The following is an 11,992-nucleotide window of genomic DNA, read 5'->3' as shown; positions in this document are numbered from 1 at the left end:
GGGGTTACCCTAGGTTCCCCTCTCTCTAGTCGATCTCTGTTCTAGTTAAGACATTTTCTGATTTTTTATAGTAGCTCTCAAATCAACTCCTTCCTTTCCATTACCACAGCTGATTTCTACGTCGTTTCCTCTTTTTGTCTTGGCTGATCAGTGTCTTCAATCTCCTATGCGAACCCACTTAAACATATCAATGCCAGATCAATCTGCCCCACAATTCTCTATAGCATGTTCTTCCTCAAAACTCAATGACTCCCTTAACCAGATGCAGTCTAAACTCTTCAGCCATAAACGGTTAAGATACATATTAATCAAACTTTTTCCCTTGGTATCTAAATTCTATTTCCACATTGAGATAATCAGAAATTAGCTTATATACACATTACTTAAGCACTCAGAAATATGACTTATCATTTGGAAGGCTCCATCTCCCATAGCCATTTCTCCATTTTCTAGATTCATTTCCCAGGTTATCACCTTTTCACTGCCTTAGTATTTCCTCTCCCCCAACGATTTTTCTTACAAATGCAAATCCTTTGGGAAATGGATAGGCTGTTAGACACATTCCGTCAGTATGAAACTCAAATGTGTCCATATCCCCTGTCTTGTCCAGTCAGTCACTGCCCAGTCTAGTTTCCATGCCTTTGTGGGGGCTCTTCCCCTCGCCTGCTACATCCTTCCTTTCTGGTTTAATTCTGTTCTTTCCTTTGAAGATCCAACTAAGTCACTTCCCCATGATGCCCTCCCTAATTAACCTAGGCTACAGGTGTTTTTCTTCTCTCAAGAGCATCTGTAGCACTGATTCGACATGCCATTAATAACACAGCAACACACTTCATATGATAATTTCTCTTTAATATACAGGATTATTTCTAACTCATCAGATCTGGTGGCTTCTTGGTCACAATTTAGCTTCAAAACAACTAGGCAGCTTTTCCTGAATAGTCCAAGGCAAAAGCAGTAGTGATTCTAGTCTTTTTTGGGGTTATCTTTGATCTGAAATGAATTGTTATTTCCAGAGAATAATGTTTGTGCCAGTTGAACGGGACTCTAGCGGTCCTCATCCCTTACAAGTATTGGACTGTACTAAAGGGACGGCCCCAGTAGTTCACTCTCACCCAATCCACTGGGCTTCTCTGGTCCTTGTTCTCATGGGGTTCAGGAGGTTCCTCGAGTTTTCTTGCTTCCACCCAGGCAGGGGGGGCTCGCGTCCAGTTGAGGGTTCTCCCTCCATTGCGCAGGGGTCCGCGCCTGTATGGCCAGCGCGTGGACCGGCCCAGCTAGCTCCTCGGACAGAGCAGCGTGGACCAGCCGGTGCCGCTGCAGAGGGCTCAGTCCCTCGAAGCGAGAGCTCACCACCGCCACGCGGAAATGCGTCTCACTGCCCGGTGGGACCGCGTGGCCGCCGCTCTCGTTATGGAGCTCCAAAACTTCGGGGTTCAGGGCCTGCTCCAACTTCGAGCGAATGGCGGCTTCGACGGGACCTATGGTCCCGGATCCCGAGGTGCCCCGGGACAAGCAGATGCGGCCGGCCATGGAGAGCAGACGCCTGACCAGCTGCCCACTCAGCATCGGCTACCGTAAAGACAAGGGCCAGCACAGTGAGTGTCAGGGCTCCCTTCCGGTGAGAGCCGAGTCCTCCACCCACCCACCCTCACTGCCACCGACCAACTTCCACAGTCCTCAGCAGCAGGACAAGCGGCCTCGAGGCCTGACACCGAGACCCCGCCCTTTTCCTCTGTGTGACGTCGGGGAATTTGGCCGCTGCCCGCAGCGGGAGGATTACCGAAGGCCCGCGCGCAAGGCCCGCGCTAATAAGGGGATTAACAAGGAATGGGACGGAGGTTGCAAAAGCAGCTATATGCAACTCCGGGCTTTCGGGTGGACTAGCATCCCCTCCGATCCCAGGCCGGGCCCTTTCTACCTTCGGCTCAGCCTTGGCTACAACAGTCTCGGAACAGTCTCGGAACTGGGACAAGACGCCAGTCGTTGTAGGCGAAATGCAGTCCTCGCGTCCTGAGTGAGGCACGCTGGGAAACGGAGTCCTCGCTACGCTATTGTAGACTGCGCAGGCGCTAGGTGATGCCCCGAGGGCTCACGGGAATTGTAGTCTGATTCTTCCGGCTCGTGAGATTGTTGGAGGTGAGGTAGCAAAGGAATGCAACTCACCTCCGCAAAACAAAACAAAACAAAACAAAACAACAAAACAAAACAAAACAGAAACAACAAACAAAACCAGGTAATCCCTGCGCAATTGGGATTGGGGTTTTTCGATATATTTTACTTCCCACCATGCAGCCCAACTCCTTTATTTTACATGTAAGAAAATGGAAGTCCGTTCCATCTATTGAGCACATAATTACTGTGTGTCAGACCAGTTCGACAGGCTGGATAATAAAGAAGACACTGTTCTCAAGGAATTTACAGAAGACTGGAGAAGATGGACAAGTGAGCGGACAATTGCTAAGTGCTATGATGGGACTGAGAACAGTGTGCCAAGAAGGCATGTCACTCAGACTTAGAGGCACAGAGAACATTTTGAACGACTAGAACTAACCATGTAGAAATAGAGATCTAGGCATAAAGAGATCTAGGCAGAGGGAATGTATTCACTGCATTCTAGGTGTTGTGGCATACGTGGGTGTTCAATAAGATGAACTAATGTATGAATAGAGAGGGCTGACATCATTATTGTTCTTATTGCAAAAATAAATGAAAACTTTGCAAGTAAGGGGTAAGCTCTTTAGGGTAACCTGTAGTCTTTTTTTCTAATAAAAAAATAACCATAAAAGTATTTATTATTTTAGTGAAGGTTTGTCATGGCCAGATTAAGGCTTTTAGAGGCTTTTAAGTGCCTAGAGATTATGATGGCCCCCTCATGCATAATTAAAATAAAACAAACAATAGTAAGCACTAATCTGTAACATGAGGATTGGGATGTCTGACAAAATACTCATTCTTCCCATACCCCATGATTACTTCAATGTTTGCTTATTAGAAAAAATTAATTTGTGTTTATTGACATATAATTTTCACATGAGAAATTTATAAATCTTAAGTGTGCAGCTTAATTTTACACATATCAAGATACAGAAAATGTCTAGCACCTTTGAAGGCTCTGGGAAGTCAATACACCTTGTCATAGTATCATTATCCTAACCTTTCTCACCATAGAGTAATTTTGTCTATTTTTGAAGTCAATACCCCCTGTCGTAGTATCATTATCTTAACCTTTCTCACCATAGATTAATATTGCTTATTTTTGAACTTCACATAAATAGAATCACATAGTATGAATTCATTTGTGTTGTCTTCTTTTGCTCAACATTTTCTGTTAGATTCATCCATGTGCATCGCAGAAATTTCTTCATTTTCATTGTTGTGTAGCATTGTAGTTACATGAATATACCACATCCTTGTACATGCTTTTTATTGGATGCAAATATTCATTTCTGTTTGGGGTACTTCTCGGAGTGGAATTGCTGGGTCATAGGATAAATCCAATATTTGTTTATTTATTTATTTTAAAAGATTTTATTTATTTATTTTTTCACAGGGGAAGGGAGGGAGAAAGAGAGGGAGAGACACATCAATGTGTATGGTTGCCTCTCACGCGCCTTCAACTGGGGACCTGGCCTGCAACCTAGGCCGTGCCCTGACTGATAATAGAAGTGGCGACCCTTGTAGCGACAAGTGGCTTCTTGGCCGCTGCCCGCAGCGGGAGGATTACCTTGTGGCGACCCTTGTAGCGACCCTTGTAGACTGTGGCTACAGGTGTATGCCACAACACCTAGTGGATTGAGACTAGGGCTCAATCCACTGAGCCACACTAGGTAGCCCCGTGCCAAAAACATTCAACTACCCTATTAAGAGTCAGGTAGAGGGAATTAAGGACTCCTGATTCAAAGATGAAGAAGATATGGTCTCTCCCTTGAGGTGGTCACAAAAAGTAAATGAGACCAAGGTCAAAGTACAGTACAGGGCGGTGCTGTCACCAGGATGTGAACAAAGAAATGTGGGTACATTGAGGCTGTGTGTGTGGAACAGAGGAGGCCTCAGGGAGGAAGAGGTGATATCTGGGTTGAAATTGGAAAGATGAGGAGGATTTTGCAGGTCAGGAAGAGGGTGAAGTATTCTAGCTGGAGGCAACTGTGTGTGCAATGGTGGGGTGCTGTGGAAAGGCCTTCCTCATCCCCTGAATGGTGAGCAGCTCAATATGGAGGAGGCTGGGATGGTGTTGGGGAGAGGTGGAGAGAAAGGGGAAGGAAGAGAACTATGGTTGAGTGGTGGGATGTAGCTAGAGTGTAAAATAAATGTTTGATCAACTAGATTGCTTGGGAAGGAGCTCAGTTGCCTTTAGTTAAAAATCCCAGAGGTGTTACAGAAATAAGATCCAGCCTCTTTGTTTGTGATGGTGTACTATTTTTATAAATGGCCTGCTCTGTTTTATTTTTTAATAGCCTTTATAAGGATGTTGGGAAAGGACCTCTGAGGAGCAATAGATAGTAATTGAGTCTGGGATGATGTGAAGGATATTGGCCTATGTAGACCTATCTGCTAAGGTTTTATAGTTGGATGGAGTCTAAGGCATTGTCTAATTATCTCTCTCTCTCACAGAGGAGGAAAGCAATGCCGTGTAGGTTAAATGAATTCATTAAGCCCAATGTCTAGTTAGTGAAGCAGTATGAATGAAGTGGTAAAAAGCAATCCTTGACGCAGACAGACCTGGGTTCTAATCTTGTCTTAGTAAGTGGCTGTGTGACTTATAGCAAATCCTTTAACTCCTTATCTGTGAAACACGCAATTACATTTACTTCCTAGGTAGCCCCAGTAGCCCCCAGCATAGGATTTTTCACATAATAAGAGTTCAGTATAATCTCTTTTCCTTTTAGTCTCCCTATAAGCACAGGGTCACTGTAATAGAAGTGAAAGAATACATCAGAGCTCAGAGAGAGGGAAGTCAGCTGGCCTCTCAAGCATGGCTGTTCTGGGTGTCAGAGTTTTGGTAGGGTCCCCGCTATCTGGGTTCAGACTCTGTATTCCTGAAAACTTTACACTATCAGAACTTCTAGAGTTGATTGACTTCTTGATATAGAATAATCAGAGAGTTGTTAATTGAGCACAGAATCTGAGCTAAGAGAATTGGATAGTGTTTAGAAATAGTTCACAAGACTGTGAGAAAAGGCTGATGCTTTCACAACTAGGGACCCTCCTATAACAGCCCAGACCTTTGTGTCTAGCAGACACGTATATTCACTGTTGGAAAAACATAACACATTTCTACTGTAATTGCCCTTTTTAGACTGTAAGTGGACCATATTTTCCTATTAACACAGGCATCTTCTGAAATGACATAATTGATTGGGTTAGAATGATCTTCAGTTATATTCTACTATTGAGGAAACACCCCCCCCCATCACTTTTGATTGGATTTGGGTGTTTCACAAATCTATACCAGCATTCTTACTAGAGGTAATCTCTTCAGGTAGCTGGTATTAACTAATTTAACTTCCAGAGTTCAGAATTCCTCCATTTTCTAGAGGCATCTAATTACATTTCTTTGTACTAGTCTGTATTCTGTATGTCCATAGCCTGTTAGGTAGCATGCACTGTATAAAAAGGTGAGGATAAAATAGAACATCAGGAAAGGACTCAAGGAATAGAATTTGTCTATTCTCTGTAGCATTCTGCCTCATGTTCTTATGGGATACTCAGGAAAGGGTGAAAATGGTTTGTAGGATGTAGAACTCCCAGGGATGGGAAGCTAAAGAGGAAGAAACAGAACTTTCAGGAATGATTTCTATGAAAGGCAGGTGGAGGATTAGGAACCTGCAAACAAATCTTCAGGGTCTGTTGCTGATCTAAGAGAGGATGAAGAAGCATTCATAAGGGGTGTGGAGGAAAAGACTAAAGAGACGTTAAAGAAATAACCGGATATGCTGTTAGATGCAGGGAGCAGATTCTGGCTTAGGGACCTGCAAGATTGTTGTTGCAATTCAGGAAAACAGAACAAAGGAAGGAGGGTGCGTATTGTTTGAATAAATTCGCGTTTGTTTAGGTCGAGTAGTTGGAAGAACGGGTTGAAATAATCAGTGAGCATTTTGGTGTAAGGCTCTGAGTTTCTGCAACAAGTTTGGATGTTACTTTGCTGAAAGCATGGAAGTGGGTAAGACTCTTAGGGAAGAATGAGCAATGGAAGGGATCAGGAGGGAGGCAGAGCTCGGATGGACACGCGGATTTAGGGATGGGCAGAGGAATAGGAGCTGGATACGGAAAGTCGGAGGACATTTTCAAAGCCAAGGGAGCAAGTTTGAAGGCGGTATCTGACGCCTCCTGGAGGCCAAGAGGAGGCAGACCAATTTATTGCAGCCCTTAGTCACTCTGGATTCCGCGGAGAGGAGGCGGCTTGGGATGGGGCAAGGCACACCAAAGATAATGACTAAATAGAACGTAGAAAGGAAGTTGCCTTAGTAGCATATATTCTTTAGGGGAGTTTGGCAGGGTTGAGACAGAAACCTCAGGACTTGGAGGGCAATTTAGGACTCAAGGAGATAATCGGCCTCATAATCCCATACCCCTGAGTGGGAGTAAATGCGTCTGCTGGAGACCCTCTGCAGTCCTTTTGGGTCCTTCTTGGGATTTCCCTTCCAGCTCTAAGCGGAAAAAACAAAAAACAAAACAACCCCCCCCCCCCAAACTGGAAAAATGCCACTTGGAAAGGAAAAGCAACAAAACGTCTTGTTTGAACCTCTCTTTAAAAATCCTGGCATGCAAATAAAGGGCTTTAATATAGGTCCCAGCAATTGGTAGGTAGTTAACGGAATCCGTCATTTCCTGGTATTGCCGGATGCAAACGAAAAATATGCTTTCTGCTTTCCCACTGGCTGTTGGATAGCCAATCAAACTACCTCTCTTCACCCCCTCCCTGTAGCTCTTATAAATTACATCAAATTGGTTATTCTTGACACATCTTTCCCATGGTAAAACAAGCTGTCACTGCTCTACTTTAGCCGTGATGTCAGCACGCGGAAAGCAGGGGGGCAAAGCTCGCGCCAAGGCCAAGTCGCGCTCGTCCCGCGCCGGCCTCCAGTTCCCGGTGGGCCGAGTGCACCGGCTCCTGCGCAAAGGCAACTACGCCGAGCGGGTGGGGGCCGGCGCGCCCGTCTACATGGCGGCCGTGCTGGAGTACCTGACCGCCGAGATCCTGGAGCTGGCGGGTAACGCCGCCCGAGACAACAAGAAGACGCGCATCATTCCTCGCCACTTGCAACTAGCCGTGAGGAATGACGAAGAGCTCAACAAGTTACTTGGGGGTGTTACTATTGCCCAGGGCGGTGTCTTGCCCAATATCCAGGCTGTCTTGTTGCCCAAGAAAACGGAGAGTCATAAGCCTGGCAAGAACAAGTGATTGGGCTTGAAACACCACTCCCACCCCAAAGGCTCTTTTAAGAGCCACCAAAGTATCAAATGAAGGGCTGATAACAAAATAGCACCTTAGCTCTTTTTTTTTGCTGCTTGAAAGGTTGGGTGGCTCTAAAAAGAGCCTTTGGTCTTTGGTTCAGTTTGTCAACACTTATTTACTTTTGGCCTTGTGGCTTTCGGTTTTCTTTGGTAACAGAACGGCCTGGATGTTAGGCAAAACGCCACCCTGGGCGATGGTGACTTTGCCCAGAAGCTTGTTAAGCTCCTCATCGTTGCGGATGGCCAGCTGGAGATGACGAGGGATGATGCGCGTCTTCTTGTTGTCTCGGGCGGCGTTACCCGCCAGCTCCAGGATCTCGGCGGTCAGGTATTCCAGCACGGCCGCCATGTAGACGGGCGCGCCAGCCCCCACCCGCTCGGCGTAGTTGCCTTTGCGCAGGAGCCGGTGCACTCGGCCCACCGGGAACTGGAGGCCAGCGCGGGACGAGCGCGACTTGGCCTTGGCGCGAGCTTTGCCCCCTTGCTTCCCGCGACCAGACATGACTGAGAATAACACTACGCTTCTTAAAACTGAAAACCTTGCAGCCAAACAAGACTGAAAGATCAGCAATTAGAAAGCCTTTATAAGCTTTCCTAGGGGTGGGGTCAGAAACGCGTTTTTCATTGGTCCTAAATTGGCTTCAGAAATGACCAATAAGGTCAAGAATCGGTGTTGTCACGTAGCTATTACTGGAAACGCAATGTTTCTACTTGCACCAATGGAAACGAAATGTTGCTGGAGCCCTAATTTGCATACGGTGGTTATAAAAGGATCAGGCCCGCCTATCATCTTAGTCCTATTCTTGGCTAACCAGTGTGTAGTGTTCTGCAATGCCGGAGCCGGCAAAATCCGCTCCCGCGCCCAAGAAGGGTTCAAAAAAGGCGGTCACCAAAGCTCAGAAGAAAGATGGCAAGAAGCGCAAGCGTAGTCGCAAAGAGAGCTATTCCATCTATGTGTACAAGGTGCTCAAGCAAGTGCACCCTGACACTGGCATCTCGTCTAAGGCCATGGGCATCATGAACTCCTTTGTCAACGACATCTTCGAGCGCATCGCCGGGGAAGCGTCCCGCCTGGCGCATTACAACAAGCGCTCGACCATCACCTCCCGGGAGATTCAGACGGCCGTGCGCCTGCTGCTGCCCGGGGAATTGGCCAAGCACGCCGTGTCCGAGGGCACCAAGGCGGTCACCAAGTACACCAGCTCCAAATGAGTCCGTTACTGGGAGGAGGCGTTCCTACGAGTCGCTGGCTGCTTGACTCCAAAGGCTCTTTTCAGAGCCACCCCCGTAATCAACAGAAAGAGCTGTGCACTAATTTTCCTTCTCGTCTAGTAAGTTATTTTAGCTGAAGGTCACGGGATACGGTAGACGTGGCTTCTTTAAGCCTTTGACTTGACGTTTCTGGAGCACGATTGGCTTTGCTCTCTCAACCCAGGGCGCGTCTTTAACCCCTTTCTGTACGTTTGCTTCCCTGCATGAGTTATAAATTACGTTACGAACGGCTCCTCCCGCTCTCCGTCCTTGAGATTGTGGTGTCTTGATTTTTTTATTGGGTATGTCTCATTGGTATTTTAAAACGAAATGATTTCAGCCCTCTTCATTTAAGGAAGAACTCCAGCACGTAACAGCCCAGATCCTGCGAACACTGCGTCACAGACCTGAAGAATTTTCTGGAGAGTTTGATAGCTGCTTCGGTGCCGCTCAGTATTAATGCTCTGCCGTGTGGTCTTTTGGAGACACCAGCGACTCTGGGCACTTTGGGCACTCTGCGCTACCGGGTTCCACCCTCTCCCTGATTAGACTCCAGTGATACTCAACGTCATGAGCCGTTACGAAATTAATAAATGCTGGTTTTCAGTGCTCACTTTGGGGCTTTGAAATCCCTGTTGTTTCTCATTCCTGTGGATAATTTTTGCATTTAATTTTTTTCAAATTCTCTGGACTCCAGCTACTTCAAGGCACCAGCCATTTAGGCTCGGGCTCTAAGTCACGTCTTAGACTTTAAAGACCTACACTCAGGAATTTGGGCATCTCCTTCCTGTCCTGGTCCCTCACGATTTTATCTTCCTAGCAGCTGTCAGAAATCGGATCGGTTTATTTTGCTTTTGTAGTTTTTATTTTGTTACAGTTTTTATCAAGCCCTTAACAGACTTTGCTAGTCTGGTTTTGCCTTATATTGTCACTGTTAAACTAAGTGCCTGGCACATAGCGGACACTTAAACACTTAGTATTTGTTGAATTTTCTTATCGCACCCCTTAATCACTTCCATGGATGGATTGGTGCGGTTCATTTCCATTAGATATATGTGAAAACATGATGAAAATGGAAATGTTTTAGGAGCTCCTTCCCCTAAGTCTGTCCATGGTCACTTCAGAGCAACAGCTAGGGGGAGGAGACCCCTGTTAAGATTCTTTTTTGCCCCAGAGAGGAGGTGGCAATGATAGGTCTTCTCTGTTATGTTTCTCAGTTTAGTGTCTTGCATTTTCATTATATTGAGAGCATTCATTGCTGGAAAGACCCTTTCCCTTTTTTGAAGCGCCCCCTGACCCCCACCCCCGCCCCGCCCCAACCAGTACTCTGTTCCACATGGAGATGAAGTTTTAATTTGCATTTACCAGTCTCATTTGCTTTTCAGGAAACCATGTAAGACAGACCTTGTAAGGTAGGCAAGGTCAATAGCCCTTTTATAAATGAGGTTGAGCACTGGCCATGCAGCTAACTGTCCACCATTGTACTCTCAGATGTGAGGACAACTGCATTTTAGTTTTATTTTGTTGAACTTTTCCGTCTAAGCCTTGATTTTGCTGGTAAAGACACTGATGATCAAATCAGTTACTCAACTCTGCTTTTGACTAAAGGGTTCTGGAATCTATTGCAGGGGTTTCACGAGTCAAAATGGACACCGGACATTATCGTGGACTTAATAAATATTATGTTTCATTATGTGTTTCATTATGTGTAGATGGTATTGTTAATAAAATTACCAGTTAACTTAAAATTCCTTTATCTGGAATATATTTAAAAATACATTTTAAATTATTTTATAAGACATCAGCCATACTTCTAGCTAAGAGGAGCACTGAGGCCTGTCATAAGGACTTTGTTAATGCTTAGTAATTGGAAAATACATGACAACAAATAAGAAGCATTATAAACAAGATAGAAGAAATAAAGTCCTTATGAAATTTTAGCTAACACCCACAGAGCACTTACTATGTGCCAGGCAATGTTCTAGATCCTCTACGCACATGGACTCGTTAAATCGTCACAAGAACCTCATGAAGTAGTTACCATTATTATCTACCATTTTATAGATGAGGAGACTGAGGCTTCTCCTCAGAAACCCTTCAGAGAATAAACTGTTAGTTAAGTGTTTAAGAGCCCTGAGAAAGTAAGGTAACTTAAAACCTGGGCCTCCCTCTGGATTTGGGGGAGGGTGGGACTATCTATGGTTTAAAATTAAAATCTAAAAAAATGTCACCTGCTTTATTCTCTTCAGGAAACACCCTGAATATATATCTATGGTGTTGGTGGTAGTGGTGGAGGCTTTGAGGATGGGATTGGGGGCCTCTGGTTCTCCATCCCAGAGGCCATAGCTCAGTTCAGTTTAGTTTGTCCTGCAGTGGTAGGACTCATCAGATGGAATCCCTGTGCTATCATTAGAGAACCTTAGTTGCTGGTAATGGGCTCCTCCTGGGCATGCTGTTTACTAGGAAGGAAGTTACAGAGTGAGGAAGAGGGTAGAAGTGATAGAGCTTAGTATTTTAACTTCAGAGGGCTGGTGATTAGTAATGGTGAGACAATAAGAGGTTCCTAAGGAACCTCTTTGAGCACTTCTTTGTCTTGCGCAAATATTTGTATACGTTTGCTCATGTTGGGGTTAATAACAATAATTTTTATAATAATTGCTTCTACTTGTTAAGCACCTATTTTCAAGTTGTTACTGTTATTTTGCTTTCTATTTTTGGGTTCTGTGTCCTTTTTAGAGCACCTATTTACCTGGTCTTCTGCCAAGCGTGTTACATGCATTGCCTAAGTTAATCTTTATAACCACTGTTCAAGACTGGTTCCATTATTATAATCCTTAATTTATACAAAAAGGAAAATGAGTCTTGGGGAAGTTAAATAACCTGTCCAGGATCATTTGGGGAGTCATGGAACTGCAATCGAATGCATTCTTTGAAAAAGCTTGATATTCAAGGCCCTCAATAATCTGCCTCTTTTAAAAAAATTTTTCTGCTCAAATTAAAATGGTCTATTCATCTTCTCCTAAACCTCTTTGTTCTTTCCCTGGTCTGGACTGAACTGCCTCTTCCTAGCTTGGTCAGAGGTTTCTTTAAGCCAAGGCTATATCTTCCAGCTCAAATGACACTTTATAACATTCTCTGCCATACCCATCTGTACTTCAAAACAACAATAACTTCTTACTGAGGTATAGTTGGCATTCAATAAACTACAACATGTTTAAAGTACAATTTGCTACGTTTTGACATATATTTGTCTATGAAAACATCTCTGCAATCAAAATAATGA

At 44.8% G+C, this 11,992-nt stretch overlaps 4 protein-coding genes across 4 annotated transcripts; 2 read left to right on the top strand and 2 right to left on the bottom strand.

The window, feature by feature from the left end:
* Positions 1-649: 649 nt before the first annotated feature.
* On the bottom strand, positions 650-2,031 carry BOLA1 (bolA family member 1). Its single transcript, XM_054575131.1, has 2 exons — positions 1,922-2,031; positions 650-1,572 (listed from the first exon to the last, which is right to left on the bottom strand). The coding sequence occupies exon 2, from the start codon at positions 1,567-1,569 to the stop codon at positions 1,156-1,158; it is 414 nt and encodes a 137-aa protein (XP_054431106.1). The 5' UTR covers positions 1,570-1,572; positions 1,922-2,031; the 3' UTR covers positions 650-1,155.
* Positions 2,032-6,931: 4,900 nt separating this feature from the next.
* LOC129071799 (histone H2A type 2-B) lies at positions 6,932-7,543 on the top strand. The gene has a single exon (XM_054575142.1). It carries the CDS (start codon positions 7,013-7,015, stop codon positions 7,403-7,405), a length of 393 nt encoding a protein of 130 aa, XP_054431117.1. The 5' UTR covers positions 6,932-7,012; the 3' UTR covers positions 7,406-7,543.
* On the bottom strand, positions 7,481-8,010 carry LOC129071805 (histone H2A type 2-C). Its single transcript, XM_054575156.1, has one exon. The coding sequence runs from the start codon at positions 7,958-7,960 to the stop codon at positions 7,571-7,573; it is 390 nt and encodes a 129-aa protein (XP_054431131.1). The 5' UTR covers positions 7,961-8,010; the 3' UTR covers positions 7,481-7,570.
* A 247-nt stretch (positions 8,011-8,257) lies between these two features.
* LOC129071783 (histone H2B type 2-E) lies at positions 8,258-10,776 on the top strand. The gene has a single exon (XM_054575103.1). It carries the CDS (start codon positions 8,290-8,292, stop codon positions 8,668-8,670), a length of 381 nt encoding a protein of 126 aa, XP_054431078.1. The 5' UTR covers positions 8,258-8,289; the 3' UTR covers positions 8,671-10,776.
* Positions 10,777-11,992: the final 1,216 nt, after the last annotated feature.

This window comes from Pteronotus mesoamericanus, unplaced genomic scaffold, assembly GCF_021234165.1.
Source record: "Pteronotus mesoamericanus isolate MK-2021 breed Mesoamerican mustached bat unplaced genomic scaffold, CSHL_Meso_final contig_1108, whole genome shotgun sequence".
Lineage (NCBI taxonomy): Eukaryota > Metazoa > Chordata > Mammalia > Chiroptera > Mormoopidae > Pteronotus > Pteronotus mesoamericanus.
The sequence above is the reverse complement of the archived record's forward strand: the minus strand, read 5'-3'. Positions and strand labels throughout refer to the sequence as shown.